Source organism: Typopeltis vanoorti, chromosome 6, assembly GCF_054136105.1.
Source record: "Typopeltis vanoorti isolate ZY-2024b chromosome 6, IOZ_Tvanoo_1.0, whole genome shotgun sequence".
NCBI classification, from domain to species: Eukaryota; Metazoa; Arthropoda; class Arachnida; order Uropygi; family Thelyphonidae; genus Typopeltis; species Typopeltis vanoorti.
In genome coordinates, this window is record NC_143554.1 from 135,390,512 (window position 1) to 135,413,116 (window position 22,605).

The 22,605-nt window shown below is 37.8% G+C and overlaps 1 protein-coding gene across 1 annotated transcript; it reads right to left on the reverse strand.

The window, feature by feature from the left end:
* Positions 1-16,928: 16,928 nt before the first annotated feature.
* On the reverse strand, positions 16,929-17,342 carry LOC150105968 (protein CFDP2-like). Its single transcript, XM_090394602.1, has one exon. The coding sequence runs from the start codon at positions 17,340-17,342 to the stop codon at positions 16,929-16,931; it is 414 nt and encodes a 137-aa protein (XP_090250728.1).
* Positions 17,343-22,605: the final 5,263 nt, after the last annotated feature.

Sequence of the window (22,605 nt, forward strand, 5' to 3'; positions counted from 1 at the left end):
ACCTTTAAATGCATGCTTATAGTTTAATTAACATACTCTTGTATTAAAGGAAAAGTTCGCGTAACCTAAAAGGTTTCACCTGATGTGGCAGATATTTATAAATACCTGAACCATTTCAGCGCACCGTTTTAGGAAGCCCAAAAGGGTTATCTAAATTTACCAAATGTCCTCAAAGAAGCTGCAAGAGTTAAATAAGACTCGTTTGGGAGGAAAATAGTAACGTTTAAATACATGCTTATAGTTTAATTAAGATACTATACTACAAATGGAAAGGTCTCGTTACCTCAAAGGTTTCACCTGAAACGGGAGATATTTTTAAATACCTGATCCTTTTCAGGGCACATTTTAGGAAGCTCAGATCGGTTATCTAAATTTACCAAAAGTTCTTAATAAGGCTGCAACAGGTAAATAAGCCTCCTTTCGGAGGAAAATAGTAACCTTTAAATGCATGTTTATAGTTTAATTAACATACTCTTCTATAAAAGGAAAAGTTCTCGTCACCTAAAAGGTTTCAACTGAAACGGCAGATATTTATCAATCCTGAACCTTTTTAGGGCACCTTTTTAGGAAGCCCAAAAGGGTTTTCTTAATTTACCAAATGTCCTCAACAAGGCTGCAAGAGGTAAATAAGACTGCTTTGTGAGAAACAAGTAATGTTTAAATATATGCTTATAGTTAAATTAAGATACTCTACTAAAAGAGAGAAAGGTCGCATTACCTAAGAAGTTTCACCTGAAACGGCAGATATTTATAAATACCTGAATCTTTTGATGGCATATTTTAGGAAGCCCAGAAGGGTTATCTAAATTTACCAAATGTCCTAAATAAGGCTGCAAGAGGTAAATAAGACTCCTTTTGGAGGAAAAAAGTACCTTTAAATGAATGTAGTTTAGTTTAGTTAACATACTCTTGTTTAAAAGGTAATGGTCGCGTAACCTAAAAGGTTTGAACTGAAATCGCAGATATTTATGAATACCTATAAGGTATTCATAAATATCTGCGATTCTTTTCAGGGCACATATTAGGATGCCCAGTAGGGTTATCTATTACCAAATGTTCTCAACTAGGCTGCAAGAGGTAAATAACACTCCTCTGGGAGGAAAAAGTAACCTTTAAATGCATGCTTATAGTTTAATTAACATACTCTTGTATAAAAGGAAAAGGTCGCGTCAACTAAACGTTTTCATCTGAAGCGGCAGATAGTACAAGTACCTGAACCTTTTCAGTGCTCCTTTTTAGGAAGCCTAAAAGGGTTATCTATATTTACCAATTGTCCTCAAAGAGGCTGGAAGAGTTAAATAAGATTTTTTTTGTAGGAAAAAAGTAACCTTTATATACAGGGTGTTCGGGATAAATTTGACAGTTTCGTAAGGAAAAAGAAAATCTTCTTTGTATCTATTAAATTTAATGAATTGACAAAAAAACATTACAGGCAGAGTTAATTACAATACTATCAACAAGATTTACTCAAAATAACCACCATTAGCATCGATCATAGCTTCAATTCTGCTTCGGAACCTCGAACAAGCTGATGCTACAGTCTCCCTGGGAAGGGCCGCAAAAACTGTTTTAATTTTATCCATTAACTGGGCTTTTGTATTACTGGAAGTGCGATTGGTGTCTTTTTCAACTGCGCCCCATACAAAATAATCCATGGGGTTAAGGTCTGGGGAGTTTGGAGGCCAAACATTTGGACTGGTGAAGTCGTAGAAATTTTCAGACAACCATTTTTGACTTTTCCCAGAGGTGTGGCAAGGGGTCGAATCCTGCTGCCATACATACGGCCTACCATTGGCTACCCTTGTTATCCAGGGCTTGACTACAGTTAGCAACTCCACGAACAAAGCCCGAATTCCAATGCCAGGGTTCTTCAACACCTGTTCCTGCAGATTTGCGAGGAATTCTGCTGTACGAACGGAATCAGATCGTCTGCTAGGGATCTTTCTTCTTGCTACATCCTCGTAGTCACCATTGCAAGTCTCCAGTTCATGCCTGATTGTTTTTACTGTATTCAGGGAGCATTGGGCAGCAGTCGTAATATCCTTATTTTGATGGCGGGCACGAATCATCATGATACAAGTTATTCTCTTCCATGATTCAGGTGGGTTCCAGCTATCCATCCTTTCTGACATCTTGTATATGAATGAAGAAGGGTCCAAACTTTTAAATGAAGAGAAGTGTGTGTTAATACATGTAACTTACGGAAAAATATAATTAATTATAAATATGTCAAATTTATCCCGAACACCCTGTACATGCTTATAGTTTAATTAAGATAACCTACTAGAAAAGGGAAATGTGGCATTAACTAAAAGGTTTCATGTGAAACGGCAGGATTTATTAATACCAGAACCTTTTCAGGGCTTATTTTAGGAAGCCCAGAAGGGTTATCTGAAGTTACCAAATGTCCTCAATAAGGCTGCAAGAGGTAAATAAGACTCGTTTGGTAGTAAAAAAGTAACCTTTAAATACATGCTTATAGTGTAATTAAGATACTATACTAGAAATGGAAAGGACGCGTTACCTAAAAGGTTTCACCTGAAACGACAGATGTTTATAAATACCTGTATCTTTTTAGGGCACATTTTAAGAAGCCCAGAAGGCTTATCTAAATTTTCCAAATGTCCTTAATAAGGCTGCAAGATGTATATAAGATTCCTTTGGGAGAAAAAGGTAACCTTTAAATACATGCTTAATGTTTAATCAATTTACTCTACTATAAAAGGGAAAGTTTGCGTTACCTAAAAGGGTTTACCTGAAAAGGAAGATATTTATAAATACCTGAAACTTTTCAGGACAACTTTAAAAAAAAAAAAATCAGCTAACGCCTTTTTATTCCCCGTATACGGGGAGTAGGCGAGGCCATTTAGCCCTATCTAACTTTTGGAGACTGAGTGGGCAGTTCAATCTCCACTGGTACCAATCAGAGATAGATGGCCCAAGGCTATCACTAATTAAGCGGTACTCAGTGAAGAGAGACGGCTCAAATGTGCCGCCATCTCGTGGTCCCTAACCCTAACACAATATATTTAATGTCTGAAATAATGTGGGTTCTACGGTCGATTTTCCTGAGTTTACAGGACGAAAAACCCGAGTTTCCGGGAGGAAAAACCTGCTTGCCCGTGCCAGAGATCGACTAACTCGGGAACCGGTCGAAAAAAGGCTTAGAAAAATTTCCTCTAGTCGCCGACTAGACTCGAAACCAAGTCTTCCTTCGTGCGGCCAAGCGCGGTGGTTGACAAACGCCACATCCACTGAGCTACACAGGCTCTGGACAACTTTTTAGGAAGACCAAAAGTGTTATCTAAATTTACCAAATGTCTTCAACAAGGCTACAAGAGGTATTTAAGACTCCTTTGGGAAGAAAAAAGTAACCTTTAAATACATGCTTAATGTTTTATTAATTTACTCTACTATAATAGGGAAAGTTTGCATTACCAAAAATGTTACACCTGAAATTGCAGATATTTATGAATACCTGAACCTTATCAGGGCACATTTTAGAAAGAACAGAAGTGTTATCTAAATTTACCAAATGTCCTTAATTAGGCTGCAAGAGGTAAATAAGATTCCTTAGGAGGAAAAATGTAACTTTTAAATACATGCTTATAGTTTATTTAACATACTCTTCTATAAAAGGAAACGTTCGCGTCACCTAAAAGAATTCACCTGAAACGGTATATATTTATAAATACCTGAACCTTTTCAGGGCACCTTATTAGGAAGCCCAAAAGGGTTATCTAAATTTACCAAATGTCCTCAATGAGATTGCAAGAGGTAAATAAGACCCCTTTGGGAGGAAAATAGTAATGTTTAAATACATTCTTATAGTTTAATTAAGATACTATACTACCAATGGAAAGGTTGCCGTTTCAGGGGAAACGTTAAAAGGTTTCACCTGAAACGGCAGATATTTTTAAATACCTGAACCTTTTCAGGGCACAGTTTAGGACGCCCAGAAGGGTTATCTAAATTTACCAAATGTTCTTAATAAGGCTGCAAGAAGTAAATAAGACTCCTTTGGGATAAAAAAAGTAACCTTTAAATGCATGCTTATAATTTAATTAACATACTATGAGTTAAAGGAAAAGTTTGCATCACCTAAAAGGTTTCACCTGAAACTGCAGATATTTATAAATACCTGAACCTTTTCAGGATACCGTTTTAGGAAGCCCAAAAGGGTTATCTTAATTTATGAAATGTTTTGAACAAGGCTGCAAGAGGTAAATAAGACTCCTTTGGGAGGAAAAAAGTAGTGTTTAAATACATGCTTATATATACTCTACTATAAAAGAGAAATGTCGCGTTACTAAAAAAACGGCAGATATTTATAAATACCTGAACCTTTTCAGGGCACGTTTTAGGAAGCCCAGAAGGGGTATCTAAATTTACCAAATGTCCTAGATAAGGCTGCAAGAGGTAAATAAGACTCTTTTGGGAGGAAAAAATTAACCTTTAAATGCATGCTTCTAGTTTAATTAACATACTCTTCTATAAAAGGAAAAGTTCGGGTCACATTAAAGGTTTCACCTGAAACGGCAGATGTTTTTAAATACCTGAACCATTTCAGGGCACATTTTAGGAAGCCCAGAAGGGTTATCTAAATTGGCCAAATGTCCTCAACAAGGTTGCCACAGGTAAATAAGACTCCTTTGGGAGGAAAAATTAACGTTTAAATACATGCTTATAGTTTAATTAAGATACTCTACTACAAATGGAAAGGTCGCGTTATCTAAAAGGTTTCACCTGAAATTGCAGATATTTATAAATATCTGAACCTTTTCAAGTGGCATTTTAGGAAGCATGAAAGGGTTATCTAAATATGGCCTGAATAAGGCTGCAAGATGTAAACACGACTCCTTTGGGAGGAAAAAAAGTAACCGGTAAAGACATTCTAATAATTTAATGAACATACTCTAGTATAAAAGGAAAAATTCGCGTTAGCTATAAGGTTTCACCTGATATGTCAGATATTTATAAATACCTGAACCTTTTCAGGGCACCATTTAGGAACCCCAAAACGGTTTTCTAAATTTTACAAGTGAATGAATTTGATTTGCTAATTTCCAGGGTTTTAAATAATTTACATTTCGAATTAGTGTTTTTGGATTGATATTACAGATACTATATGGTGATATAGTACGTTACCATGCTTCTGTTGTTTAAGTAGTTTCGAGGGTTTTTGCTTAGTCGCAAATATCGTTAAAACCTTTCAACGGAAAATTACTTTCATTTACTTTTATCAGTTTCACATTATTCTGCAAGAATCATGTCTCTATGACCAATACTTTCTGAGAAAAAAAATACTAAGTTCATATAATTTTGTACCACAGGGTTCTTTTCATGGACCACTGCTGTTTAGTTTGTTCATCAACGATATTGGGAAGGATCTAAGAGGAACGGTTCAATTGTTCGCTGATGATGCCAAGTTTGGTAGGGAATAGTGAATGCAGAAAATGTCAAAATCTTGCAAGATGATTTGGATAGATTGGAGTTCTGGGCTAAGGAGAATAGATGTCATTTAATGTGAAAATATGTAAGGTTATGCATTTTGGAGTGAAAAGATAAGCAACAGTATACAACATTGGTGGAACTGTACTCCAGGAGATTGACGAGGCCAGGGATTTGGGAGTGTTTGTGGATAGGGAGATGAAGTTTGGGGGAGACATTGCAAAAGTGGCTAAATCAGCTCATCAAATCACTTGGTTGCTGAAAAATTCTTTGAGGAGCAGAGACAAGCAAGTAATTGTTCCTCTGTACCGAGCCTTGATAAGACCTCATCTTGACTACTGTGCCCAGATTCGGTAACCTAGGTTTCTTCTTGATGGGGAGGAGTTGGAGGGGATCCAGAAGTGAGTGACCAAGATGATAGCAGTTCTATGGAGTGAACCTTATTAGAACGGGTTGAAGATTTGTGGGTTGCAGAAATTGTTGACAGGTGGAAAAGGGTGATATGATTGAAACATTCAAATTGCTGAAGGGTTTCTGTAGGATTAATTCAGATGATATTTTTGAGATTAGGACTGGTGCTAGGAGAACTAGGGGACATCTATGGGAGCTTGGCAAGAGTTTGGTTAGCAAGGGTGTTAGAGCTGGGTTCTTTACTTTTAGAGTGTTGAATGAGTGGAATTAGCTGGCGGAGGGTGTTGTGGGTGCTTTGATAGGGAATGAGTTCAAGGCAAGGTATGATAGATACTGTGAGAAGTCGAATGGTTGTGTGGTCATGATGTTTAGGGACTCCCTCGATGAGTCTAAGGACTCCCTGGAATCGCCTGTAATAATAATAATAATAATAATAAATCAGCTAACGCATTTTTATTCCCGTATATGGGAGTAGGCGAGGCCATTTAGCCCTATCTAACTTTGGAGACTGAGTGGGCAGTTCAATCTACACTGGTACCCAATCAGAGATAGATGGCCCAAGGCTATCACTAGTTAAGCGGTACGCAGTGAAGGGAGACGGCTCAAATGTGCCGCCATCTCGTGGTCCCTAACCCTAACACAATATATTTAATGTCTGAAATAATATGGGTTCTACGCTAGATTTTCTTGAGTTTACAGGACGAAAAACCCGCGTTTCCGGGAGGAAAAACCTGCTTGCCCGTGCCAGAGATCGACTAACTCGGAAACCGGTCGAAAAAAGGCTTAGAAAAATTTCCTCTAGTCGCCGACTAGACTCGAAACCAAGTCTTCCTTCGTGCGGCCAAGAGCGTCGGTGTGCAAACGCCAATAATAATAATAATAATTAATTTGCTAATTTCTAGGGTATTTTTAAGTAATTAAATTTCCTAATTAAGGTCCTTGGATAGGTATTAACAGATGCTATGAACTGATATAGCACTTGTTATCATCTTTCTAATATTAAAGAAATTATGAGTGTTTCTTTATTTCGCGCTTAATTGTAAATAACGTTAAAACTATTCATGGAAAAAATACATGGGAAAAAAAAAATTCATGTAAAATATGAAAATTTTCACCTTTTTCGCTCTGTTAACCACTACAGATGGCGCTGCTAGAATTATGTCTTTATCCACATTACTGTCTGAGGATACTAACTAGGTGAATGAAATTGATTTGCTAATTTCTAGGGTGTTTTTAAGTAATCATGATTTCTAATTAGGTTTGTTGGATAGATTATAACAGATACTCTAAACTGATATAGTACGCTACCATACTTCTAATATTTAAGAAATTACGAGTGTTTATTTCTTTCGTGCTTAATCGTAAATAACGTTAAAACCATTCATGGAAAAAAAGCAAAAAATTTAGTTTTATTTACTTTTATCGACTACAGATGGCGCTGCAAGAATTGTGTTTCTAACCTTAATATTTTCTGAGGAAAAAATACGAAGTGAATATAATTGATTTTCTAATTTTTAGTAATTAAGATTTCTAATTAGGGTTGTTGGATAAATATTAACAGATACTATAAACTGATATAGCCGTGATACCATACTTCGTAACCAACAAAGAGTTCATTTTTTTGAGATAATCTTTCTCAGACACATCCATGAATCAAAGACAACTTAACAACGAGAGTGGTGTTGATTTGCATGTAATTAATGCGATTTTAAATATGTTTTGGGAAACAGGTACCTTTTCTTCGGACATTAAAGGAAAATATGGGAGAAAAAGGAGAACCACACTTACTCGAGAATACTAGTTATAAAAGCAAAATGAATACACGAATTTCTGGTGTGCACTTAACAGACTTGGCAGCTAGTGGGATTAATATTTCTGACATGTCAGTCCGTCGAAGATTGTTAGACCCAGGGAGGACAACCCGCAGACCAAAAAAATAAATAACTGTTGCCGAAGACTATGCAGAAAATGTGGCTGCAGTGGACAAAAGTGTAGAAAGATTGGACTGTTGAGAAGTGGAAGAAGGTCATATTTGCAGATGAGAGAGCCATTTCTTGTCCAACGAGACGGAGTACCCTATGTTTGCAGATCAGCGAACATAGGGTACTCGCTGAGAAGACTTCTCGCGCCAACCTTCAACAAGCTCTTAAACACCCAGCGAAAAAGATGTTCTGGGGTTGTTTCACACATGGCGGTCCAGGATCACTTGGACCTGTTGACCGTATGATGAAAAGTGACAAATACCTAAAATTATTGAAGAAAAGAGTAGTATCACGGATCCAGAAAAACAAAGCACTGATCTTCCAATACAATCTCTCTCCATGCCATACTTCAAATAAATCACAACATTCAATTGCATCAGTGGCAGGTAATTTTCCTGTCATTAACCCGATACAAAATTTGGGGCCCATAGTTAAAAAGAGACTTGGAGAAAATAATTATGGCAGTTTGTTATTTATTTAGAAGTCAATATTTAATGCAGTAATCCCAGTCTATCCTATGTAATCAGTAATAATACTAGAAATTAGATTATTACAGAACTTTATATACAGGGTGTTCGGGATAAATTTGACATATTTATAATTAATTATATTTTTCCGTAAGTTACATGTATTAACACACACTTCTCTTCATTTAAAAGTTTGGACCCTTCTTCATTCATATACAAGATGTCAGAAAGGATGGATAGCTGGAACCCACCTGAATCATGGAAGAGAATAACTTGTATCATGATGATTCGTGCCCGCCATCAAAATAAGGATATTACGACTGCTGCCCAATGCTCCCTGAATACAGTAAAAACAATCAGGCATGAACTAGAGACTTGCAATGGTGACTACGAGGATGTAGCAAGAAGAAAGATCCCTAGCAGACGATCTGATTGCGTTCGTACAGCAGAATTCCTCGCAAATCTGCAGGAACAGGTGTTGAAGAACCCTGGCATTGGAATTCGGGCTTTGTTCGTGGAGTTGCTAACTGTAGTCAAGCCCTGGATAACAAGGGTAGCCAATGGTAGGCCGTATGTATGGCAGCAGGATTCGGCCCCTTGCCACACCTCTGGGAAAAGTCAAAAATGGTTGTCTGAAAATTTCTACGACTTCACCAGTCCAAATGTTTGGCCTCCAAACTCCCCAGACCTTAACCCCATGGATTATTTTGTATGGGGCGCAGTTGAAAAAGACACCAATCGCACTTCCAGTAATACAAAAGCCCAGTTAATGGATAAAATTAAAACAGTTTTTGCGGCCCTTCCCAGGGAGACTGTAGCATCAGCTTGTTCGAGGTTCCGAAGCAGAATTGAAGCTGTGATCGATGCTAATGGTGGTTATTTTGAGTAAATCTTGTTGATAGTATTGTAATTAACTCTGCCTGTAATGTTTTTTTGTCAATTCATTAAATTTAATAGATACAAAGAAGATTTTCTTTTTCCTTACGAAACTGTCAAATTTATCCCGAACACCCTGTATATATATAAACATAAAAAAACACCACAAAAAAACATTGTACCACTAAAAAATTGACTATAAACTAAAGTTCTAATCATAGCACCACATCCTTAAGCCATAACCTTTAGCCCGGTTCTAACCATAGAACCGGGCTAAAGTTCTATGGTTAGGCATCTGCGAGCGTGTGACTTCGCTAGTGCACCAGTATCTGATAGCAGAACTAAATGAGTCTGGTAACTAAGGTTACTCTTTATGTGACAAGAGTCCAGGACAATTTCTTTAGACCCAAATATGCGGCGTTCTACCTCGTAGTGGCATATATGAAAGTTTGATGTTGTGGTCCAGTTCATCTCATGTTGGCGGCTTTCACTATTTGTGCTCACTGAGAACAAGACGTGGCTTGAGAGGGCGCTTGCTCTGGTTCTGTTGTAAGCAATGTCCCTTTGATTTTCCTAGAGTCGTAGGAGGATCTACTTTTCAGTTTGGCCATAATGTGGTTTCCCGCAGTCACATGTGATTTTATACACCCTGGAAACTGAAGATGGTTGTGAGCCTGTTTGAGTTTGCTTAGAATTGATCTGAGTTTAGGAAGAGTAAAAAGGCACGTATTTATGTTACATTTTTTCAAAATTATTTTTAGTTTCTGGGAAAGCGAGCCGATGTATGGTAAAGAGATATAACCTTTGAGGTTGTCCTGTGTTTCTACTTTGTTTTGATGGCGGTGGTATACTTGTTTATTAATAGTTTTTGAAGAGTAGCCATTATTTACGAAGGTTCTTTTTAGATGTTGTAGTTCATTTTTAGCTCTTCCTCATCTGACAATACAGACCTGGCACGATGCGCTAGAGTGGAGATGATACCCAACTTCTGTGTTGGATAGTGGTGTGAGGACGCATGCAGGTAACTATCCGTGTGCGTTGATTTTCTGAAGATCGAGAAAGCAGAAATCCATGTCTTCAATTTCTATGGTCAATTTGATGTCTGGGTCAAAGTTGTTTAAGTTCGCATTTTTTAAAATCACTTTTTTATGTTTGCTTTCAATGTTCTCATGCCTAAAGATGTCGGCTTTCCGACGAAACATGTTGTGTGTTAAATAAAATTAATTGTTTGTCTAATTCTAGTAATTCGGTCAGTAAAAAAAAATATGAACATATATATAGAGAGATTAGCAACTTATCTTGATCGCAACTAAATCTGTTCAGCTTTTATTCTTGAAGCAAGAAGTGTTCTTTATTGTTTCTCTTAATTTCAGAAAGGAGATCCAGGTGGATAAATTTTTCTCTTTAATGTTTTTAACCGCTGAAATTACAGCACTTCAATGTAATAAATAATTGTGTTTTTTTTTGTTGATCTCGGTTGAGATGTAATGTCTCTGCTTGCGTCCTCAAGCTTTTTAATGAGCTTATCTGCAGATGATACCGGTTAGATATATGTATTGTTTTTTAATATTTTTTTATTGATTTGACTGCTGTGTTGGAAGTAGGTTGATGTTTGGGTGGTCAAATGAATGATCTGAAAGGTCTGATCAAAGTGAAATTGCCAGTATGTTCTGGTGTTATTGCTTCTGTCTTGGTGGTTCACATTAATTTTTATTGTGGTCTTTTTGGATTAATTAGGAGACTTTTTTTTTTAACCGTGGCAGCCTTTCTTTGTCTCCTGAGCTTTTAATTTGTATCGGTTTTGAAGTTTGTGACTTCCTAGAGAATATTAGAATGATGTTATTTAAAATCTGTATTGAGCCAGATGTTCAAGTTGTAAAATGTAGCACTGCTGTCTAAATGATGTAATTACAGTGGGATTTAATTTGCTTGAGAGATACTAAAGTGTTTAAAAGTATTATTATTATTATTCAGTGATAATTAATATATTCTTTTATTTTAATGCTTAGTAGCAGTAAAAATAAAATCAAGATATGGATCAGGAAGTGAAAAATGGAAGCATCGATTTCCGCAACGGAACATTATTGAAGACGAAAAAGCTTGTGACCTCTTGGAAAGGACAAACATTTTCATAAAGGAGAATACTTGAGGGGTATTGCGATATCCCTCCAGAAAAGGATGGTGATTCAAGAAGGGAGAATCACTGGAGGATCGATATTTTCATAAAGGACACTTTTTGAGGAGTATTGAGTATTCCCCCTTGCCAAAAAGCATGGACATGCAAGAAGGAAGAATCCATGAAAGAAGAAGAATAAAACCTTCCTCAGAATGAGAGAGTGGCAAAAATTCCGAAAGCGTAGAATACAATGAGACAAAAAAGTTAAGGGAGTTCCCCTGGGGTGAAGGAACTAAAAAAACTCAAAAATTAGAAAAGAAAAGACGTGAAAAGATTCGTGGAATTGAATGCATGCCATAAGAAGAAACTCAAAAAAGAAAAGACGTAAATTCTTCTGAAAAAAAAAAAAAACGAGGAAGGAAATTGTTTTTATTGTGCTGTTTAGAGAACTAAGTGATCGAGTCAAGGGAGTTCCCCTAGGGTGGGAAAGGGTGAATGGGGAACTGAAAAAACTAAAAAAAAAAAAAAAGAACGAAGCAAGAAGCACGAAAGACGTAAAAGAATTCAGGAATTGAATATATTCGAAGAAAAAACTCCGAAGGAAAAGACGTAGTGTCTTCTCGAAAAGAAGAATGAGAAAGGAAATCGTTATTCATGGGGATTTCGGAGAACTGGTTGATCAAGTCAAGGGAGTTCCCCTAGGGTAGAAAAAGGTGGGTGGTTTAAATAAAACCAAATTAATTAAACAAAAAATGAAGAAAGAAGCACCGAAGATGTGAAAAGAATCGTAGAATTGAATGTATTTTAAGAAAAAACTCTGAAAAAGAAAGAAAAAAAAACAGAAGAAAGAATGAATAAATATCACCGAACACAAGGAAAAGAATCCTGCAACTAAATGTACTCGAAGAAGAAGAAATTCCAAATGAAAAAAAACGTAATATCTTCTCTGAAAAGAAGAATGCAGCGAGAAAACTGTTTCTGTATGGTTCTTTTTGCATTAGCTTTGTATGTTAAAAAGAAATAAAGTCATTTGTTAATAATACAAATTTTCTTCGACTATTGATAAAGTGAGTCTCCATAGCTCAGTCGGTATAGACGAAGCCCTTTGTTCGGAAAGACCTGCGTTCGATTCCCGTCTGTGATGTCAGGAACCTTTACCTGGTCTCCTTTGACTAAAGGTGAATTAGCCGGTCTTATATGGGGGTAGGGGTTTTTTCACCCAGAAACTCGAGTTTTTCGTCCCTCAAAACAGGCAATCTGGCTCCGCGAACATACACAGATTACAGTCATGAATACTTACGACAATATGTGGAAGAGATAGCGTCTCACCACATGTCGTTAGGTCCGTAGTTAACCATGAGTCACATCATGATAGTCGACCTCCTAGATAGGAGACGACACATGAATGGAATGGAATTGATAAAGTGGAATAATCCACAAAATATTCATAATTAAAAATGCAATCAACTGATTAAAAGTGGAAATTGAATAATCGGTTGCTATTTTCGCCAAATATTAAATCAGAACAGGGGCAAAAACTGAGATAAAAATAATAGCAACACATATCTCTGTTAATACATTTAGAAGTACTCTGTCGAAAGATGGAAAATAGTCCGGAATGCAATATAAAACATAAGGCTGAATACAACATTTGGCATTTCATACAGAGGTGACCTTTATTGCAGAAAATAACACTGTCTTTATTCTGTTTTCTTTAGTTTGATAATTTGATATTCACTCATTCTTACACTCCAGGAGTAAATAATACTCACATTGCCTAAATAACTGCTTTTCTTTAATTATTATTTCTAAAGAATTCATTTAAGTTCTTAATCAGAATAGATTCAGTTCCTTTCCTGTTATACAGATAAAAAGAATTGTTTATTATCCTTCTTTCAAAACTGATGGGGATTTCACTTTTGTTCCATTTATAAATAAAATACGGTTTTCGTTACTTTAACAGAAATAATAGACTTTTGATTATCATCAAATCAAAACAATCATCTAATGACTTTTATTCCCTTAAAGGGCTAAAAGGCATGGCCTTTTAACCCTATCTAGCTTTTTTGGAGACTGAGTTGGCATTTCAATCTCCGCCAATCAGACATAGCTGGCCGGTGAGAATCTAATCATTGGGGCCACCGATGAAGAAACGGACAACCAAGAGCTGCCATCTCTTCGTACCTAACAGGATGTGTTACTCTCTGAAATATTTTGGTTTCTACAGTCGATTTTCTTGAGCTTACGGGACGAAAACCAGAATTTACAGGAGATAAAACTCGCTTGTCGTTGCAAGAGATCGACTAACTCTCGAAGAGGTCGAAGAGAGGATTAGAAAAAAATTCTTCGACTCGGCGACTAGACTTGAAATTAAGATTATTTTCGGGGGGTTTAGCTCAGGAGTTGCAAGCATCACTCCCACTGAACTACACAGGCCTTTTTAATATTCACTCATATTGCCTAAATAACAGCGTTTTTTTTTTAAATTTAATTTCTAATGAATTCATTTAAGTCCTTCGTTGGAATACATTCAGTTAATTTACTGTCATACAGATAAAAAGAATTGTTTAATATCCTTATTTCAAAAATGACAAGGGATTTCAATTTTATTCCATTTATAAATAAAATACGGGTTTCATTATTATTATCATATACAACTAAATTAGTTAAAGTCATAACAGTTATATTATTTCTTTAAATATCCAATTTATTTATTTAAAAAAATAAAAAAATCAGCTAACGCCTTTTTATTCCCGTATAGGGAGTAGGTGAGGCTGATTAGCCCTATCTAAATTTTGGAAACTGAGTGGGCAGTTCAACCTCCACTGGCAGCCAATCAGAGATAGCTGGCCCAAGGCTATCACTAATTAAGCGGCATGCAGTGAAGAGAGACGGCTCAACAAGTGCCGCCATCTTCTCGTCCCTAACCCTAACACAATACATTTAATGTCTGAAATAATGTGGTTCTATGGTCGATTTTCTTGAGTTTAGGGTACGATAAACCCGAGTTTCCGGGAGAAAAAACCCGCTTGTCCTTGCCAGAGATTGACTAACTCGGGAATCGGTCGAAAAAAGGCTTCGAAAAATTTCCTCTAGTCGACGACTAGATTCGAAACAAAGTCTTCCTTCGTGCGATCAAGCGCCGTGGTGTGCAAACGCCACATGCATTGAGCTACTTTATATTAATTAAAATTGATATATTCATTAAAATTAATATAGTTACGTAACTACTACTCTGAACATTAAGAATTATACTGTACATCGGTTCCAGTTTTGCAAGGCAAATATCTTAAAGAGACCTATTATGAGCCACCAGTAAGCTTTAGTCCTTGTGTATTTGTGGAATTCTGATATGTGACAGTATATTTTACTCATCTCTGACCCCACGTTCACTCGAGATAGACTGAATAAATTCGGATTGAACATTTAGGGGCTTGTGATAAATCCTCGTGAAACAGTTGAATCGAATTACCAACAACAGTGTTCCCTAAATGATTAGTACACACTTGTTGAGACCAATTATGCGATTATACCTGGGGGTAAGGTATTTTTCCAGGTAGAAGGTAATATTGACAAAAGTTAGCACTCTATTGATGCTAATTTCTTGAAATGATTACTTTTCAACATAAGAGCAAGTTTTTACATGATATTAGATTTAGAATGTGAAAACTAAAGTTTAAAATTATTATTATTTTTGTTATTAAACTTTGAAAGATTATCTTTTTTAAAGAAACTTTAATAGCGAAATACGAGCCATCTCAGATCTGGACTCCAATCCCGTCTAGGATGCCAAGAACGTTTTTCACAGCTTTTTGAGTGAGGGTGAGTTATTTGGTCTCATCAGTCATAGGCTTATTATCTGCATGCTTTTGAAGATGAATTGCTGCCAATTATTATTGCAAGGTATTTTTTCTCACTAGCTGCACTTACTTGATTTATCTAGGCGCTGTCAGCCAGGGGGGACTTTTGGCCACAAGCACCAGTGAAGCCACTGGGCACAGTCCTCTGCGACTATCTGCCACGTTCCAGTCTCCAGCTCGACAGCCTGCAGATCCTCCTCCTCCTGATCCGCCCATCTCCTTCTCAGACTCCCTGATCGTGGTCGGGCCTCCCACACTTGTCTCACAGTCCTTTCGGGGGCCCATACGGTACAGGTGCCCCAGCCACTGAAGACGCTGGGCTTGCAGCTCAAGTTGTACAAAGCGTGTATGGCAGCGTTAGACCGCCTCCTCCAAACTCCGTTTGCCATGACCCCTCCATAGATACGTCGTAGCATCTTGTTCTCGAATGCTCTCAGGTGATCGGCTTGCCTCACCGTGAGAGTTCACGCTTCGGCACCATAGAGGAGAATAGATCTGATCAAAGTCTTGTATAGTCCCACCTTTGTAGTCCAAGACAGTAAATGCGAAGCGAAAAGGGGACTCACTTGGTAGTAGGCCACATTCGCGGCTTTCACCCGTAAATGTGAAAAGATCGTCCCAGATGCAGTGACACTGGGATGATCCACTGCCACTGCATCGTCCCGTTGGTGCGCCATGACGTTCAGGTCTTCTGTGTAGCCAAGAATCCTGACCTACATACCCACGTCGACTCCACCCGCCACTTGCTGTATGTTTCTAATTACTTTTTCAAGCATTAGATTGAAGAGGATCGGAGAAAGCTCAGCACCTTGCTTCACACCGGTCTGTACTTGAAACAGGTCCGACAAGTCACCTTCTGCCTTCACTCTTGCTCTCGAACCAGCTACACACATCTGCACCATTTTTCCGAGAATTCCCAGCTCTTCTAACACCTGCCACATTTTTGGACGTATAATTCAACCATAGGCTTTAGAAAAGTCTATGAAAATATTATGGTCTTCCCGGTTATATTCCCAGCACTTTTCAAAAACTTGGCGCAGCACGAAGAGTTGGTCTATTGTAGAACAGTTCCTCCTAAAACGCATCTGGTAATCACCAAGGCACACTTCTGCGTATGGTGTGAGGCGCATTAGCACGTTGTTAGACAGCACCTTGTAGCCAGTCGTCAGCAGTGAGATGGCCCTATAGTTGCTGCACTGAGACTTATCTCCTTTCTTATATACAGGGGTGATCAGCGCCTCCTTCCATTCGTCCAGCAAACGTTCTTCCTACCAGAGCAGCTGCTCTAGCAGAACATCCCCGCCATTTTCCAGAAGCTCTGCCAGAATGCAGTCCACTCCTGGAGCCTTATTATTTTTCGCATGTGAACAGATCTCACTAAACGTCGGTTCTTCAATATATGGTTCAGCAGTTTGGTAAGTAGTATGATTCTCATATTGACATTCCAGCATTGATGTTCAGCTAGTTCTCAAAATATCTAAGCCACTGAGCGAGAGCGTCTTTTGAGTTTGTTAGAAGATTTCCACTCTCATCTCTTATGGTTGCCGCACCTCGCATGGCTTTAATCGTCCGGTACATTTCCCGCCCATTATTCGCCACCCTATTACTCTCTACGTGGCCACCTTCTCATTAAAATATTTCCGCTTTTCCCTGCGTAGACATATATTTGCCACTCTTCTCACCATATGCAGCCTTCTTCCTGCTGTCCGCTAAGCAGTTCAATAGTGCTTCCCTTCGTTTCGCTATAGCTTCTTCACATTGTCTATTAAACCATGCCTTTCTTCTTGTTCTCTTTCTCTTTCCCACAGTCCTCGAGGCAGCAGACGGTATTTTTGATATCGTCCCACATCCTATCCGGATCACCCTCCTCCTCCTGTAGCTCCTCAAAGCGGTTCTGCAGCTCTAACTGGAAAGCCTGCCAGCCTTCCGCTGTTTTCAACTTGTCCAGATCCCATACAGGTCGTGTGGTAGGACGCGAAGGCTTATGGACCGCAATTCTGTGCCTGAAATCGTAGGCTACCAGGTAGTGGTCGCTATCTCCGTCTGCTACTCTAAAACTCCTCACGTCCGACATGGAGCTGTGGTGACGCCGATACACTACTACATGATCTATTTGGTTAGCTGTGCTACCATCCGGTGATCTCCAGGTCTGCTTGTGGACGTCTTTGTGTGCGAACATAGTGCCCTTTACAAAGCATCCCGTGGCTGAGGCGAAACTCACAAGTTGGGTCCCATTATCGTGGCACTCCTCGTGTAGACTCTCACTTCCCAAGAAAGGATGCTACGCACGCTCTCTCCCCAGCTTCGCATTGAAATCTCCCACCACTAGCTTGACGTCATAAGACGGCAGATTAACAAGTGCGCTCAAGCACTTCGTAGAAACAATATTTGACTTCCTCCGATCTTTCATCAGTAGGCGCATAACAATTCACAATAGACACATTTTGAAAACGTACCTTAACTGTAATAGTGCACAATCGAATGTTCATAGGTTTAAAATCTAAAATATTACACAGAAATTTATCACTAACTAAAACCGCAGTTGAGAGGATCTGTCGTCACCACTGTAGAATAGCGTGTACCCCTAATGACGAGTCGAGCCATGGTCCGGCCAAAGTGCCTCATGTACAGCACAAAGCCCAATTTTATACTGTCGTAAGGCATTCGTCACATTAAAAAGAGACCTTCTTTCATCAAACAGCGTATATTCCAGGTTCCAAAACGATTAGTAATCATCGTCGCAAAAGCGTCCGAGTTCCGAGGCTTGGTGCCTGTTTCGTAACCAGAGGCTTTTTACAGGAGGGGTGGTTGGCCCCCTCGCTAACCCTCCCTATTTCTCCAGGCTTGGGACCGTCAAGGCTTCAACAGTATCCTTTCTTGACTCCTCCACCTTGGCTGGGTTTAAATTTCAGTTAATTTTCAGTTCTCACTGGCTATTAACTGAATTTCCAGTTAAGGAAGCGCATAATCGGTTGTATTGAATCACCAATGCAAAACATGCTTTAGACTTAGTGCTGTTGAATGTAATTCTCTTGCGTAAAGCACGTTCTGCAATTTAAAAGAGGTCTTCGGTGACTACTGCTTCAAATTGCAGACCATCTGCTCTTTGGATCGTGAGATTGAACATCATCGATATGCATTTTTGTTTCAGTGGCATAAGAAACTCAGACTAGAGGTTGTAGAATCCACATTGAGGTGTTTAATTCCTTCACTTGCTCAAAATCCTCAGTGAAGCTTGTTTTCTGTTAATATTTAAGTTTAAACATAATATTCAGGTGAGACATTCTACAGAAATAACTGCAAAAGAAAAACAATTATAACTATCATATTCCATTCGCCTTCAAAATAGATGCTGTAATAATTCGTTTTGTTTTTATTTAATTGAAAACAAATGACTTTGGGGAAAAGTGGAACAAAAATTCAAGATGGAAGATAAAACACAGCAGCACACCCTTAAATTTAACATCGAAGTAATTTATTAAAAGTTGATTTCGGACTGGCATCATTACTGGCAGTTATTTCCGTCCATTATGCATACAACACAGTACTAGTGTATCCCACTCTCCAGTGACCCACTCTTGGGTCACTGAAGGTCAGTTATTGTTTTGAAATTAAGGTCAAAGCATCTAAGTCTGCAAGATCAACTAACTTTGTTTGTAAAGTGCGTGTGTTCTTCTACTAGTTTGTCCGCTTTGAGGGATGAACCTCCCGAGTTTTTTAAGAGCAAAACTCTGGAACTTCTAGACTAAACCGGCTAATTTATCTGAAGTTGAGGAAGGAAAGGAAAACCTTGAAATGTTCTTTGTCTTCCAGAGGGATTTAAACTTAGGCATTTCTAACTAAAGGGCATTTTCATTACCAAACAAGCAACCCAGTTTGATTTGTAAAGAGAAATGCTTAATAGGTAGCTTGAACTTCGTTTATACTTTATGCATTTCATTATTTTCAGCGTTTACGCAGTTCATTTGGTATTGACAATGTCTTTAATCAGGAATTGTTTGGGTTCAAATGCCATCTACGACTTAAAAATCCTTTATAATGAATTCCCATTCATTATAAATGCTGAATGTGAGTTTAGCCGATCTTAGAGAAGTTAGCAGGTTTTCCTTTCTAGAAACTATCGATTAACATCTGGGATTAGTGCACTCAATTAACAGACATAATAACAGGTCTCATAACTTTAGTGGCTTCGATCGTAATTTAAATCAATCTAACCTTTATAACTATAACTACATCAGGTATGATATGAGTTTAAGCTTGCATGTCTTTAAACCTTACTTCAGTACTAAGTGATTCAGAAAAAACCAGTATTGATTACACTCGAATTGATAAAGTTCATTTATTAATGTGGCCATCTTTTCCTAAGTCACATGTCACTGGTAAAAAATATAAAAAAAATCTATTATAGCACGTGTTACATAACGCACAATGTTTTTTTTTTAATTTATTTTCCATGAAATTATATTCAACCTTGAGAAATTGCCAGAATAACCTATAAGATGTTTCAAAATAATTACTTACATTCTCATTAATTCAGTTCACGTAATCTCAATAAGGCCCATTTCTATAAAAGAACTTGAACAAACTTTTCACTTTATTAGGCTACTTGGTCTGTTTTGCGATCTTTTTTTCCAGAAGGTCCCAATCTTCAGGGAAGGACCTCATGAGACATAATCCGTGCATCTCCACACTCTACTGTGCCGCCATTTCGAGGTAATCATATGCTTTATCATTGTTAATAAGTTATTCACATTCTGCATCCATTCTTGCTAAGAATAAAACTGGAGTCTCTCTGCTAATATCATTTCTTCGTCACACCTGATCAACGTTATATTCTCACCATAATATAATACATGATACAAAGTATATTGTCAGCTTCAGAATGAAAATAGAACACTAAATTAAATAACACAATTAACTAATAAATTATGGGGCACTGAAAATAAGAATAATAATTATCAATATCTCAATGTTTCTTTTATAAGAATCTCCTTTCTCTTCCCTTATTCCTGAGAAAATCTTATACCAACTCCTTTCCAAAATAAATGCATTTTAATCATTTATATTTTTTGTTCAAAAATTCGATGCTTCTGAAGTTTCTACTCACATTCGGCTTTGAAATAATGTTGGATCTTTAATATTGTCTATATAAAAAATAATAAATCATTTCCTACCATTGTAATAAGGAACTCAGAAGTAATCTCTAAGTGTTGGAATACAAGTGGATGAAAGTGCTTTCTTTATGGTCTGGATTCGTGAGAATAATATTTCATTCCAGCTTTTCCATTGTTTTCCATTGATCTGATTTACAAACCACGTTTTAAGCCTTCTACAAAATCAGATAATCTCTTAACCAGTAGTTCATTTCAAATCCAATGTAATAACTTTGATTATTTGGTAGAAAATAAAATGAAAGAACTAACATATTCCAGAAAATTTGATAGTCAGTTCTTAGAAGATTACCTCAGATACCTGCGGTTTTAGAACTAGAGAATTTTACACATTATTATCCACGTCATCCACATCTGACTACAGTCGAGATACTCACGGCACTTTCAGTTTGTTAGTTTGCACAAGGCAATTTGTGAACAACGTTCTCTATTATCTGTATATTATTTTAGTTTTTAGCAATTTGCGGAGAATTTTGCTTTCATTTACGGAAAATATCTGGTTAGTTGATTATTTGAAGATCAGAAAATCCCTCCGAGATGCTTTGGAAATAATAAAAGAATGAGGAAAAACAGGCTAGAAATACTAAGTATCACAATATTTCTTTTATAAGAGTCATCTTTCCTTTTTCATCCATGAGAAAACCAAACTCCTTTCCAAATTAAATTCAATTTAGTGCTTTATTGTGAATGAAATCTTCTTCCTTACAACGGCGTAAATTTAAGAAAATATCATACTTTGTAGTCTAAACAATAAATTTCCAACGCTTTTTTTATTCAGCAAAGAATGCAGGTGAAATTCGTTAAAATTTGGAAACCAACAGGCAGACGCATTTCAGTCATTACTACCGACGATATGCGGACTTACAAATCACGAGAATACAGGCAACCGTCGCTCTCTCGTGGTCTTTAATTTAGATTATTTTCAGTTTCATTTTTTTGGTGTCAACTTTGTACTTCTCCAATTCTTCTGTGGCGTTTTTTCTATTCATATTTTTTTCGCATTGCTAGCGCCTATTTGGACTTCTGTTGATATCCAATTGGAGTTTGTTCTAGTAGGTAACTTTTCACTGTCCGGCCAAGATCCCTGAAGAAACCAACGGGGCTAGGTATACAGTTTTGTCGGATAAATCCAAATAGTAAGACTATTGTAATTCTTTCCGTATCTAGATCGATGCTTATTAGTGGGAGCACCAAGAAGCAGTGAGAACTGGGCATTAGCTCGAAGCCCAAGTCACTTCTCATTCCTTGAAAAGTTATGTGGAGGTCGCCATCCAGTTATCTAGCTTTGCTCCTTAAGCGACCTTATATATTGTGTTTGGGGGGTTGACTGTTGTATTGTGGTTCAGGCAACTTTTAATATATATATATATGGCTGTGTCTCCACCCTTTGCGCCAATTCTATCATTTCTGTACATAGTGTATCCACGGATTTTAGGATTATTAGCTGGCCTTAGGTGTGTTTCACCAATTAAGATGATATCAGTACTTCAGTACTGAGAGGAGTCGCAAATTCTTGAAGTTCCAAGACCTTGTTTATCAATCCGTTTGTATTCCATGCCACAATCATGAGTGACCCAGGCTTGTACCTTTTACTCATGACAGATAGCTGTTATAATGGTTTGAGTGCTGTAGAAATCTCTTTCTGGAAGATGGTGAGAGGTTTGTCTTGCTGAATTACTGCAGCATGGTGGCAAGCAAGGCTGTTAAAAGTGATGTTAGGTTGGAACTTTCTAGCTGAAGAGATGTAGGAAACTTAGTTCACGCAGCCTCGGCATATGTTTTGGTCGTGGTTCGTGTTCCTTCCTGTGTGGTTGAAGGTGAGGTGTTTCGGACTGGGAGATGACCTACTTGGTTGCTGGTAGTGTCGTTACGAGGAGGAGCAAGATTGACTTTTGTTGACCCTAGATTTTTTGAATTGAAAAGGCATCCCTTGTAGTTGGCAGGGTCAGATCCTCTGCAGTTAATGCAGCAGGCAGGAGTAGAGCGTGGCTTGGTGCAGGTGATGGTCTGGTGCCCCTTGCTACACTTTAAGCACCTGTAGGCTGCCTTACATAATTTTTGGGCGTGTCTGAACCTTTGGCACCTATGACACTGTCCTGCTGAAGCTCTCTTCCTGAGCAGCTCAGTTGATATTTTGAGTCCGCATACTACTGTCAGTTCATAGATTTGCTTTTGTGTATTGCTGATTTCTACCAGCATCAAAGGCATTGGTCTTTTATCTGACCTGAGCATCCTGCTCACTTTAACTGGGGACAGACCCTGTCTGGAGAG